General features: G+C 38.1%; 1 protein-coding gene across 1 annotated transcript; it reads left to right on the top strand.

Moving 5' to 3' along the window:
• The first annotated feature begins 4,652 nt into the window (after nt 1–4,652).
• LOC126629671 (probable E3 ubiquitin-protein ligase RHC2A) lies at nt 4,653–6,579 on the top strand. The gene has a single exon (XM_050299766.1). It carries the CDS (start codon nt 4,841–4,843, stop codon nt 6,053–6,055), a length of 1,215 nt encoding a protein of 404 aa, XP_050155723.1. The 5' UTR covers nt 4,653–4,840; the 3' UTR covers nt 6,056–6,579.
• The last annotated feature ends 8,070 nt before the right edge of the window (nt 6,580–14,649 follow it).

The following is a 14,649-nucleotide window of genomic DNA, read 5'->3' as shown; positions in this document are numbered from 1 at the left end:
TCTATAAATAGAGGCAGCGGCAATGATATAAGGACCTCCAATTCAACACACAACTGCCCTGCGCAAACTCTCTCAACAACTTTGAGATTTTTATTTTCTTTTTTCGTTGACACATCTTCCGTTGGCATCAACAGTACTGTGAAAGCAACTGGTGATATCTTAAGTCGGCATAGATAGCTCTGTCACCGTAGAATCAGTCAGTCTCGCAGTATCTTCCGTTGGCATTAATAGCACTGCTGCGAGGACGGTTGGTTACTTATTCAAGTCTCGGTCGAGAAGGATTTCCGAATCCTTATTGATTGAGGTCATCTCATTAGCCTTCTCGCCGAGTTATTTTATGATTGGATACTCCCAAGTGGGATTTAAAGTTCGGCATTCAGACGGCCGAACCACGTTCACTATTAAGACTTATATTCGCTTTGAGTATTTGTGCCCTTACACTTTGGTGTCGATTCGGCGAGAGTTTACTCTGACGAATAACATCACTGTGACCGAATCCGACGACAGCGATTTGTGAACTTCGTAAGAATAGTAACCTTGTCTTCAGGTTCGAGAGTCCAAGAGGCCGAGACGTGTTCCTTTCTCGGTCGCAATCGCAAGACGCAGAAATCAGCCGCGCACCCAATGCAACATTAACAAATTCACTCCTCGGTCAAGCTCGGTCGACGAGTTGGCACGCCCCGCATTCACCGAATGACGTAGTTAGCTTATAAATTACTTGGCCTGTGCGCCACGTAGGTTTGGTAGTTTTTAGGGACAACATTTTGGCATGCCCGATGGGAACCAGTGCTAAAACTACGAAGTTCTCATGATCTATCTCGATCAGGCTTCAAGGAATGAGTGTCATCGCCTATTAAAGAAGCAAAAACAACTTCTCGAGAGATTGGGAAGAATTTCTGAAAGGCAAGAGGCCGGGGGGCAAATTTCCACTCTGGCCACAACCAATATTCGGCCTAAGAAAATTGTTAATTTGGCCGAAGAACAAAGGCCACCTATTTTTTCGGTCGAGACTGGAAGTGTGGTAGGCCTAGAAGAAAATGTTCAAGTTTCTGAGCCACAAATTAACTCAGAAAATGATTCGTCAGATGAGTGCTCCAATGACGAACAAGGCCGCAACATTGGCTTAGCCCAAGAAACCACGACAATTGATATGATTATTGGCAATAAAGCCGATATGGAGAAATCTCGTTCGGCTAAGATGTTTGAATTAAAAGCCGAAATTATTATGCCCGGGGGGCATAGTAATTGTTCAATACATTCGGCAGCCAATGATAAAAAATATTCGCCGAGTCAAAAGTATTTGGAGATGATTCTTTATTCGGCCTAGAGCAAAATCAATTTCAAAATTTTGTTATTACAAGATCTCGACTTGGACTAAAGCATCGTTAGCCTCCTCTTGACTATGGTTCGGCTACTTTTATTTCCATTTAGAAAAAAAAATAAAAGAGAATAAATTATTTTCTTAATCATCTGGCTAATTAAGCCGATGCATAAGAAAAATAAGGGGGGCAACAACACTGCGACAATCCAAATATATATATATATATATATATATATTAGTTGGCCGAGGAAGTAATCCAAATTTGCTAAGAAGACGTTACATTTTGGCATGTATTTCATTGTGTGTTTTCTGCTGCGAAGAAGGCCGAAAAAAAAAAAAAAAATTTGGCCGAATAGTTATACACCCAATTCCCCTCGGCCTGCTTTACAAAATTACATAACCATACATACCGAGCTTGGCGGGGTGTATTGTTGCCAAGTATGGTCTTTTCTCTCGGCCTAGTTTTCTCGGTGGCCCAACCAAGTCATCCACCAATTATGGGATGGTCGAGGTGGTCTATTAAGGTGCTTGAAGTCGGCGACTTCGAGGAGCAAATCAGTTTCCTTAACCATTCGGCTTACGAGCCGAAACTCAAGGAAACTGGGGGGCAATGTTTGGACCCGATTTTACACTATCGGCCCGTGTAATTAAGGCCGTTGAGTAAGCATAGTTCTCAACCATCAGATGGAAAAAGGAAGATATTTTTGTTAAAGGATAATATTATGGTTTTTATCATAATTATCTTTTAATACGAATTACATGCATCTTCTTAAACCAGATAAATATGATTCGAATTATATCTCAACGGAGAGACAGGTGGAACAGTCCGATTTAATTTGGGTTTGTTAGCAATATACCGTGTGGGTTAGAGCAACTCGACTATATATATATATATATATATATATATATATATATATATATATATATATATATGATTATATATATATATTTTTTTTTATTGATGGCTGCCGTAACATGCATATGGCAAGGAAAGGAGGCCTAGCCTAGCTAGGCTTCTAATATGATGAGGTTTGAATAGTCAGGATGCATGGTTTTGGGATAATGTTGAAGTCAAGATAAAGATGCAAATTGGAGCAGATAATGGTGCATGGGAATTTGGATGGCAGTAATCCACGGCATTTAAATATTATAACCAATCTTTGGGTTAGATTGGTGTTCTGCAAAGATGAAAGAAGCATGGCATTACAAAATCTATAAATAGAGGCAGCGACAATGATATAAGGACCTCCAATTCAACACACAACTGCCATGCGCAAACTCTCTCAACAACTTTGAGATTTTTATTTTCTCTTTTCGCTGACACATCTTCCGTTGGCATCAACAGCACTGTGAAAGCAACCAGTGATATCTTAAGTCGGCATAGATAGCTCTGTCACCGTAGAATCAGTCGGTCTCGCAGTATCTTCCGTTGACATCAACAGCACTGCAGCGAGGACGGTTGGTTACTTATCCAAGTCTCGGTCGAGAATGATTTCCGAATCCTTATTGATTGAGGTCATCTCATTAGCCTTCTCGGCGAAGTGAGGTGTTACAGTTTATTGAGCTCGGCGCATTGCACGCCGAGTTATTTTATGATTGGATACTCCCAAGTGGGATTTAGAGTTCGGCATTCAGACGGCCGAACCACGTTCACTATTAAGACTTATATTCGCTTTGAGTATTTGTGCCCTTACACTTTGGTGTCGATTCGGTGAGAGTTTACTCTGACGAATAACATCACTGTGACCGAATCCGACGACGGCGATTTATGAACTTCGTAAGAATAGTAACCTTGTCTTCAGGTTCGAGAGCCCAAGAGGCCGAGACGTGTTCCTTTCTAGGCCGCAATCGCAAGACGCAGAAGTCAGCCGCGCACCCAACACAACATCAACAAATTCACTCCTCGGCCGAGCTCGGCCGACGAGTTGGCACGCCCCGCATTCACCGAAGGACGTAGTTAGCTTATAGATTACTCGGCCTGCGCGCCACGTAGGTTTGGTAGTTTTTAGGGTCAACAGAGATACCATACCGAAACTAGTATCCCGAATCCCAAACTGAAATTTTTCGGGACGGGAATTTGAAGATGAATCCCAAACCAAATTTTCGGGAATCCCAAATTGAAATATGAAATTATGAATTGTTGTTCAAATATATAATTTAAGACCACATTCATGAACTAGGAATGCCATTTCATTCACACTACCATTTAATCTAAAACTGGCATGCCTGCCTGTTTTTATCAGAGTCAAAATTCAAATTCATTAAACCCTTTTTGCAATCTGTTGAGAGACAAAAGAATCAAGCATTCTGAAATCATCAGTCATGGTAACAGCAATAATAAAATCCAAATGAATATCAAACATAACATGAAAAATATGCAAGGTGTAGGGCATTCCAGGTTGCGGAGCATGAATTAGAAACTACTAGCATCAATTATAAAAGAATAATATAGATTATATATATGTATAAATATATATATAATAATTAATATTATATATTTTCGGTTCGGTATGGGATTCCCGAAATATCGAGAAGCCAATCCCGAATCCCGTACCGAAATTTCGGGATCGGTTTGGGATAGCATCCCAAAAATTTCGGGAATTTCGGTTTGGAAATTTTTTGGTTTGGGATTGGGATTTTTTTGGTTTGGTTCGGGATTTTCAGGAAATTTTTCCACCCCTGGGCAAAAGCTTAAAAGTCATGTGAGATAAGTAATCTAATTATTTTTGTATTTTTTACTCTTTGTCGAGAGATTTTTTAGTGTGACCGACACATAAGGTAGTACATCATATGTCACTATATAAATTGTGAAATATGTATATTAAAAAATTAATAACTTAAAAAATAAAATTTTCCACCACTTATATAAAATTACGTGATGTACTAACTGTATTCCTGTTACAATAAAAAAATTTATCTTCTTTGTCTTATTGGAGAGTTTAATTTGTTTCATTTACCTAACACGTTTTCCCATAAATAGGAAAACAAAATAAATATAAATTCAAAAAAATCTAAAATAAGAAAAGTCTTGCCACGTCGGCCTATTTACAAGAAGCCTCTAACTTTTCGCGCCAGCTTGCATAGCTCAACTAACAACTGGAAAAAACGGCGCAGCCCTTTCTTCCCGCGGCTTCCGAAACTCCGTTCCGTTTCCACATGGAAACGCGCCGTCTCCTCCAAAACTCGATCGACTGATATCTAACGCTACTAAACGTCGTTATGCGCTCAGCCAATCAAGCCCCCACGTGTCGGAGAGTTACAGCGTTCACCACGCTAACAAAGACGACGCGGTTTTGCCGTTAATACCTCCATAAATCTTTTTCTGTCTTCGTCTTTTCAACGCGCAAAATATCAAATTCGACCTTCCCAAAAAACCCTTTATATATTTTTCTCTCGGCGTTTTGTTCTTTTCCCCTTCTCCCAAACCGGGCTTTTACGATTGCGAAAATTCGATCCCGTTCGGACTTTCAGCGGTGGTGTTTTGTTTTCCGATCTCGAGAGCGTTGATTGGCCGTCTCCATGTCCGCGGCGACGCCGTCTTACTGGTGCTACAGATGTTGCCGCTTCGTTAGGGTTTTCAACGACGCCGACGTTTCCACCGTCTCCGCCGTATCTTCCTCAGTGTTGTGCCCGGACTGCGAGAGTGGCTTCGTGGAGGAGATCGACAACCCGACCCGCTCTGGAAACGTGGACTCGCGCCGCAGCAGGAGGTTCCCAGCTGCCGCGATGTACATGATCGGAACCAACAATGGCTCCGGTTCCAATCCGGATCATACCGCTTCTGGTCCTTCGGGACCTCGAAGAGTTCGACGAAACAACGGCGACCGCTCACCGTTCAATCCAGTCATCGTCCTACGCGGAACAACGGCGGACAGTGCCGCCACCACCGAGGAAGGCCGCGGATTCGACCTTTTTTACGACGACGGCAGCGGCTCGGGGCTCCGGCCCTTGCCTGCAAGCATGTCCGAGTTTTTACTCGGGTCCGGGTTCGACCGCCTACTCGAACAGCTGTCGCAGATTGAGATCAACGGAATCGGCGGATGCGAGCAAAGATCGGCGTCGAGATTGGCGATTGAGTCGATGCCAACGATCAAACTTGACGACGCTCACATAACGGCGGAGCATCACTGCGCCGTGTGCAAAGAAGCGTTCGAAGTAGGCACGGAAGCTCGGGAAATGCCCTGTAAGCATATATACCACTCCGATTGTATACTGCCGTGGCTTGCGCTCCGGAATTCGTGTCCCGTGTGCAGGCACGAGCTGCCGGCCGATTCGTCGCCCGAGACGGGTCAGGGTCCGGGTCAGCAGGAAGACGAAAACGCGGGTCTTACGATCTGGAGGCTGCCTGGGGGCGGATTCGCGGTGGGGAGATATAGCGGGGGGACTAGAGGCGCCGAGAGAGAGCTGCCGGTGGTGTATACCGAGATGGACGGCGGGTTTAGCGGCGGCGGAGCGCCGAGGAGGATTTCGTGGTCGAGAAATGGTGGAAGACGGCGACAGAGCGGTGGGTTGAGGAGGTTTTTTATGAATCTGTTTGCTTGTTTTAGCGGGGGTGGGTCGTCGGCAGCGAGTTTGGGTAGGGGTTCGGAAATGAGGCTTGGGACGCCGACGCCACCTCCGTCGACGAGTCATCAAAGACTGAGGTTTATGGAATTGGAACCGGCGGAGACGGCGACGCCAAGTCGGCGGAGGACTTGGTCTATGGACGTGAATAGCGGTATTGTGAGATGGTGACACGTGGAAAATGTAGTCGTTTCCGTTCGTTGATTCACTCGTGCTGTAAATATTGGGGGGAAAACGAGTGAATGTGAAAGGACCTTTTGAGCTCGCGATTTGGCCGATTAATTGACGATTAATTGAGCTGTGGGGAAAGGGCCCGAAAATCCCCAAGAAATTACTAAAGCTAGTTTAAGTAAAATCCAAGAGAAAAGCAGAAAAATTTGGAGAAGGACCTCCATTTGAGATTTCAACTTTTCAGGGACTGAAATCTAAAATCAGAATTTAGATTTGGTGCTTTTTCATAGATAATATTCTATTAAAAACGTCTTTTAATTTTCATGAATTTGTAATTTGTAGGTAGATTCAGTTTGTTATTTTCATATTACTCCCGTCCTACTTCCTAGTATAGTAATAGTACCTCTCATTATTTTTTCAAAAAATGTATAATGCCCAAGGCATAACCATTTTTTGTTCGGTAAATTCTACCATACAACAATGTATGCAATATTGTTTATGTAATATACAACAGTTTAACTATACGACTATTTGGTCTAATAATTTACCGTTTGATCAGCGACGCATGTCGTACGCGAGTTCTTGCATTACGTAAAGGAAGGGAATATTGCTTGGAATCATAATTACGAATCATTCCGGAATAATGCTTTTGCCGAATTCACATTGGAAATGTGGAAATGTTGGTTTATCTTGTTGTATTTGGCATGTGTTCCAAATGAGTGGCAAAGGTTGAGGGTACGTTTGTCGGTTGGCAATGAACTCGATAGGGACAGTGACAAAGGAAAAAAGACAAGGCTTTCAGTATCCGAGTTAGAAATACAATGCTGCGTTTGATAATTCAGATTTTCCCACTGGGGAAGTGGGGAAACGGTCACTTTTTACTGTTGAGGCTTAGCTGGGTTTTCAGGCATTTTTTTCCCTTTCTCTTCTGGGATGGGGACTCTCTTCGGACTCTTTTTGTGAGAATCTTGGAGATTATTTCATCGTATCTATTTATCATAGATCATGCGGTCAGTGTTCGTCAGGTACAGTTTGTATTCAATTTTAAATTAAAAAAATCAAAATGATTTATGAGCACACAATGTACGATGAACGAACACAAATAAGTGATTCCTAGAATCCTCACAAAAGAATCTGGATAGGATCCTGTTCCCTCTTTGGGGTTGGATAAACGATGATTGATGCACTCGATCTCCTTTTTCTCTTTCAAGTTCTGTCATCAATGACTCCAGTATTAGATATACTCTCATGTGCGTGACATTGCATGACCAATATTTGTTGGATAATCGGAGTAATTTTTTAACACATGGCAGCATTCAAGGCCGATGACACCTTTGAGATTATACATTGGTTTCAAAACAGATCTCTCATGTAGTAAACTATGCTTTCCAGTTCTTGATTCATGGATTTCTAGAAATTTCCCTCGTTCAAATAGATGACTTGCAAACATGTCTGAACCGTTATATCAATAATATGTCTGAACCGTTATATCAATAAACAGTTCAGACAATGTCCGACATCATGACACGTATTTGATCTCTGCAAGAGGTGGCCAGGTTTTATAGCAGAAGGGCAATTGCAATCTCTTATTTGTTATTGTCATGTAAGTTCCTAATTAACCACTTCTTGTTGGTTTGGAATTATTCCCAAACAATTACCTTACTAGCATAGTTGACTAAGAAACCAATACACAAATTGATCGCCTACAATTACGAAGAAACAATGAGTAAATTGTAACAATGGTCCTTTAACTTTAACTCAATTAGAGAAATGATCCATCAATTAAAAATTTATTATCATTGGTCCCTCAATTCATCAAAACGTGCAATTATGATCCCTCAACTAAAAATTCATTACCATTTGTCCTTCAATTTTAATTCAACTGAAGAAATTGTCCCTCAACTTTAACCTAATTGTAGCAATTGTTCTTCCAACTTAACTCATTTTGACAAAATTATGACGAAGTTGACTAAATAGACCATATCTACACGTTTTGAAGAGTTGAGAGATCCCAATTGTAACAATGGTCATTCCAACATAACTTATTTTGACAAAATTTTAACAAAGTTGATGAAAATGACCATAGCTACACATTTTCATAAGTTGAAGGACCATTATTCTAATTTGATTAAAGTTGAAGGACCATTGTTACAATTTACTCAATAAATAAATTATAGAAAATGCCGGACGTAATTATACCTGAAATTTTTAACTATTTTGGTCCCAACAGTATCCCCATCGAAACCGGTAAATATCTTGAAGGGATTTGGAACTCGATTTGATTCGATCCTCCACCGATTTGTGTTGTTTCAGTTCCTTCTTTCTTCGGTCACATATTTTGATTTGGATGGACATATTTCGATTTGGATGGATAATATTTTGTTAGATAGGAATTGACAGATTATAGTTACAAACTCACATAACATATATCCATCAACTCCTGTCTAGGGATGGGTTAAATACCTATGAATTTGGATAACCGTGATTACCTGCATATTTAAAGTTCACGGGTACGGCTATGGGTAACCATTTAGATGAATAAATGGTTATGGGTATAATCATTTATCCGTGATATTTAAATGAGCGGTTATGAGTATTACCTGCGGGTATAACGGGTATCTATTTGTTATGAGTATTACCCGTGGTTATAACAGATATCCATTTACCCATTTAAATGAAATTTAATGTTTTGAATTTGACGTCTCGTTTGGAGATGCTATGAGGTGTGAGGGGGTAATGCTAAAGTTGATTTTTTTTTTGGTCGAAATAATGGTAATGTTGGTTCAGTCGTTCATTCAGATATATAGAGATTTCAACCAAGTTTGCAAAGATCCTAAAAAAAGCCATTTGCTCTTGCAATGCAGACGACTGCAGTGACCTTTTCTCCTACGATATCCATATTTTGATAAACCCGTTTATAATTAAAGATTTGCTTGGGCGTAGCAGAAAAATATCGTTCGTAAACTATTATCTTAATTATTAGAATTATATGAGGACTTAAATGATTAAAATAGGGAAATGCATGCTAAAATGTACCTATAACGATGTTTAATTGTAAAAAAAAAACGAAAATTATGACAAATTTATCTTTTATAATTTTTAAGTTGTTAAAAAAAATATGTAGACATGTGAAAAAGAGGTAAATGGGTAAAAAAATGATAAACGGGTAAATTGTTATGGTTAAAAGGGTAAACAGTTATGGGTATGGTTAACCGTTTATAAACGGTTATGTGTATGAATATAACCGTTTATGCAATTATCCAACGGGTAAACGGTTATGTGGGTAGAAACATAAACAGTTACTGAGTAAATAACTGTGGTTACCTGCCCATCATAACAGTTGCCCATCCCTACTCCTGTCGTCCATTCAGGGTCTCACGCGTTACTCATGTGATTAAATTGTTGTAAGACGCCTCACGTGTGAATTGTGTGACTAGTTGTAGCAAGAGATTCGTTGAAACCTGTATTTGTTTGAATACCTGAGAGGTTCAATTTTTTCCCAATTTCTGCTTTCCCTGATCTGTTCTCACTTGTATAGGAAAGCGGCCAAGAGTTTTCCCACGGCAACCCGTGACCCTTTGTACTTTCTCATAATCCAGAAAAGAGAGTTAGCCCATCTGCCCTCAACCCTTGTCGATTTGTGGGCTTTCAGTATTATGCAAGGTTGTTCTGGGAATTTGGGATCAGACTCGATTTTGAGTGTGCCGGAAACATAAGATGGAACATTACGTGTCACCAAACAAGTGGTGAAATAATTGTGTTAAAAAATTAACAACTTAAAAAATACTTAGTGGCCCTTTTGAGGGTTTGATACTTGAACTTCAAGCTAGAGTACTTGTTGATGCATGTTGCAGCCAGGCCTGCATTGCTACGCTCTGGATAAATAATGTGACTAACAAAACATGGCATATGTTAAAACATCCAGTATGAAATCTCATAAAATCCAAATCTAAATTCCGAGTCGTGGCTGCAACCACATTGACTAGTGCAAATCTGCTATCTTTATGCACACGAGTTTGAATTTTCAACTTTAGTTTTAAAGATTAGTTTAAAGAGAATATCACCTGAATCAGAAAAACTAAAGAATTGCAATTGTACCTTGTTTAATCTGTGCCAATTTTGTATTTACCAAAAAAAAAAAAAAATATCTGTGCCAATTTCGCAATAGCCTGCATAAGCAGCAAAGAGAGAGAGCAGTGTGAATGGCAGCAGCTGCTGCCAGAATTACGATTCCTCTACATACTGACAACCCTGCAAAACAAAATATGGAAAATTGGAAATAAGACCATTGGATTTTTATATAATAACACATGGTATGCCATTAGTGTTTCGGGCACAATGAAAATTTCTCAACAACTGATGACAAACCACGATTATCTACTTCTTCCGAATCCGAAAGAGACTAGTTAGGAATGACACCCTACTTAATATTGGCTAGGCCTAGAACATTAGTCAAATTTTGATTGGAATAGTTCTATTCAGACCTATTCACCAATTGGTTAATCGTGTTTCTTAAGTAGTGATACTTATCTTCTCAATTTTAAAAGAGAGCGTTCGAATTGTTAGATGTATGTCAACAATCTGTGATAATTTATATATGCTAATAAATAATAAATGCAATAGGAATTAACAGAATATAAACTAGAATACGAATTATAAAAACAAACAACTTGAAGATCGAGGCTTGTGTACCGCAATGTCCTTGAAACAGAAATTTCGTCCCTACTCTGTTCTTGTAGTTCTACGGACGTCTGCTTCACCAGGATTCAACGATCAAGTTAAAATTCCAGCACCAGAAAATTTAACTTCTGGCGAATTTAGTGTGGTTCTCTCAGTAAGAAGGTTTAGGAATGTAGAAGATGAAGTTGATTATTTTCTATATCCTAAATGCCATGCAGATTGATGTATATATAGCAGATGGATGCCTGTTTGCAACAGGTATGAGAATGAGGTGTGACTGTTGGGAGACTTCTCTTCAAGGGGTGCTTTGCTCTGTGTTCAGAGAGAACTCTCAGACTTCAAATTTGAATTTTAAAAATTAATTAATTAAATCCGAAAAATAATTAATTAAATAATTTAATTATTAGAGCCCGAGCCAAAGGCCCATCTTTTGATAATTAATTATATAATTATTTATAATTAATTATATATTAATTACCAATTAATTAATGCACCCCAAAGCCCAGCCCCAAGGGTGAGCCCAATTTTAGTCTCCAGGCCTATTACTCCAATCACTTTCTATAAAGGACAAAGCCTTATAAAGTAATAAAATCTTATGAGAATGACCAATGTGGAACAATGAAATGTCTACTCAAACTATTTAAATTTCCAACATTCAAATTTCATTCTCGTGCTAGACAGAAACAACAATGCCCATTCAAAAAAGAAATGTGGGACACTGCAATATTTAACTAGCTGGTTGAAGACAGTGGACATCATGATTACTTTGTCAAAGTCGGTTGGTATTTAATCAATTGTAAGTTAAGCCATAGTTTTTTAAACCTAATGTCAACAACCCCATAAAAATATTATATGGTGGGCAAACACTCTACACTGTCATTATTTATGTAATACTATTTCTCCCATGCAGCACAACACTCATTTCAATCATTGACTAGGGTTTTTTTCATTTGTCCTTTTTTTTATCTTGTTCCAATAAACATAAGATATAAAAGTTGAAGTTTTAATTTAACGTTAATTGGCCAATTGGAAAATACTGGGAGAGATCCCATTGTAGGAGTCACACCTTCAATATGATGAAGTTTTAATATAAAACTAGTTAGCCAATAACATGTCAGATATTTTTTAACAACACAAAAAAAGTTAAAGTTTCAATATTTTTTAACTCACGCACTCATGAATGGGCAAGAGGACGTAATTACTATCTTGGACAACGTGTTCTAAAGAATAAAAAAAAAAAATTGAAGTTTCATACTAGATTTAATTTGTAATCTAAAAAAAGACTCAATTCCTTACAATATATCAATACAAAATCTCTCAACTTTTCGGCGTGAGATTCACACTCCCAAAGCAACGTACTCTTTTTATTCAGAATTAAGAGTAACAAAACTTGGGGAAAGAACAAAGTAGTTGGTGACCGATTGCCAAACCGCGTTTGCACTTGGAAATTGAAAAAGAGTCGTCGACTGAGGAAGAATGCAACTCACGTCACGTATATAAAAGCTTTGCATGCAACTTATCTTTCCGCTCTGGTCCCTTGAGTTTGTCTGATTGATTGAGAAAGCATACCAAATTCAACTGTTTAGTTCTATTGACTCCTCCAACTCTCTAGCATTGTTAAAGCTAACCATCATTATTCAATCACACAAGTAACTATCATTTTTGCTTTTGATAATATCTTTAGTGACCTCAAATTCATTAGAATAATAAAAAACAACTTACCTATGTAGTTTGACCTTCTTTTTCTTAAAATTAAAAAAATTAAAAAATTAAAAAAACTAATGAAAATGACTTGAAAATTTCCATTTTTAACAATAAGGATAAAATAAAGCGTAAAGTGATTAGTACCAGTATTGATTTTTTAGTGTAAAACTGTGATTTTTCGTTAAAATGAACAGTACCGGAAGCTTTTCGTTAAAGTTTCCTTAAAAAATGGATACCAAAAGCTTTTATTCTCATAATATAAATACTAGAGTTCAATTTTTTTGGGAAAGAGTTACTTTTTTTTGTCGAATATCTAACTTGTTATTTGATAACCATACATATCTTGTCTAATGCGTATAATGCCCAAATCGTAAACGCAGATCTCAGTTTAATATCATCTTAAACATTCAACCATCTTAATTCATAGTTTAATATTATAACATGCAAGATAATCTACAGGAAATAATGAAAAGTTGAATTCTAGCGAAATTCCCCTAAAATTTTCTCACTTTGTATGCTAAAATTTCCTCCAATTATGTGGCAACTCTTTGTCCCATTGTCTAGGAGTTAAGGAGTTGAGGACTTTTGAAATATTTCCAAATCAACTTGTCCATGCAATGCTAATAATTTTTGGTTTTTTGCATTCAACGAAGAAAACTTTAAACCCTAGAAAGTGAGGGCGAATTCATTGGCATTGACAATGCAGATGGTCCCTAAGGGGTAGTAACTAAGCTAATGGATAAGAACAAAAACAAGTTGATGGACGCACAGAGGGACATGTGGTTGGCCATGAAAGCTTGAGTGCTTGACTTGATAATATATTTGCACGTAACTTGAAAGCCTTCAAACTATTAGGTTTGAAGATTATCATCGATCGCAGCTATGTCTTTCCTGTGAGGCATTTAGTTTTGTTATAGTTGCTGTCAAAGCATGCTGCATGCCTAGGTATTGTGATGGGAAGGGAAACATCATCAGGGAACGCGCACGATTCCCTTTCGGTCACAATCGTTTTGGTATTAGTATGCTTCACATTATTTGAAGATTTTGACCCCTAATCCGTGTGGGAACCAGCATATTAATTAAGCGGTAATCAAGCTTGTTGATGAGATTATGCATCATGCATCTTCTTTTTGGTAGCTAATTGGGTACACCAATCATCATTCATCAATTTTGATATATACATTTAGACGACACATTCTTACAATGACTCGATTTATAACTATGTCATTGTATTCAGAATTTAGACTATACATTCTAACGATAACTGGATTTATCTAAAATGAAAATCATTTTCCACTAAAGGACTGATCCAATAATTCCACTAACTAGTAAACATCACTATTCTCCGCTACTTAATATGAAACATAACATCAGATAGGAATAAAACTGCTATGATCCGTGGCAGAAATTGGAAATCTCAGACAACATAAAATTAACAATTTGACAATATAATATGTTATTTTACACTTTGAGTTCAGATTATAAATTTGAATAATAACTGAAATGATCAGCGACTCAAATTAACAAGAAGTTAGATTGACTGACATGACTAAAATGGCATATGGTACGTCAAGACTGTCATGCAATAAAGCGTTTCTCAATAAAGTAGAAGGTTCTGAACGACACTTAATTTGACTGATAAACAGTACCAGGGAGGGGGCTGCCTTCAAGACCAAAGTCTAGGGTTTACATGTATGCCGAAAGTTCAAACATTTGTTTAATATTAGTGCCGGGTTGACAATATAATACATACTTAACAGTAGTTAATCAAATAATTGTCTACTAAAAAGGTTTAAGAGTCAAGGCTTAATTAATAATATAAGTTTCTCATCTCCTAGCAGCATACATTTTTGTCTCCAGTTGTACCTTCCAGATAATGCCTTCTCAAAGGGTATGTCGGCAATTCACGAATCTCTAGCTCACATAGGTCAGATTGGTTGCTAATCACCAGCTCATCTAATTAAGATTAGAGAGATAATTGAAATTCATTAACTTTCATTTTCATTAATACAATAACAATGAGTGCAGTAGAACAGGAAAGAAGAAGAAAAGACTAAAGTAGTAAAAACATTAACATTACAGAGTAACGTCATGTGGGATTTTTTTTTTTCCTTTGGGTTGAAGTTGAAATCCTTGAAGGGTTTTTATCGTCCGTGTACTTAGTCATTATTCACCAAAATAATGAATATCTTACTAAAACTAAAAAAGTG

Source organism: Malus sylvestris, chromosome 7 (genome assembly GCF_916048215.2).
Source record: "Malus sylvestris chromosome 7, drMalSylv7.2, whole genome shotgun sequence".
In the NCBI taxonomy this organism is placed as follows: domain Eukaryota; kingdom Viridiplantae; phylum Streptophyta; class Magnoliopsida; order Rosales; family Rosaceae; genus Malus; species Malus sylvestris.
The sequence above is the reverse complement of the archived record's forward strand: the minus strand, read 5'-3'. Positions and strand labels throughout refer to the sequence as shown.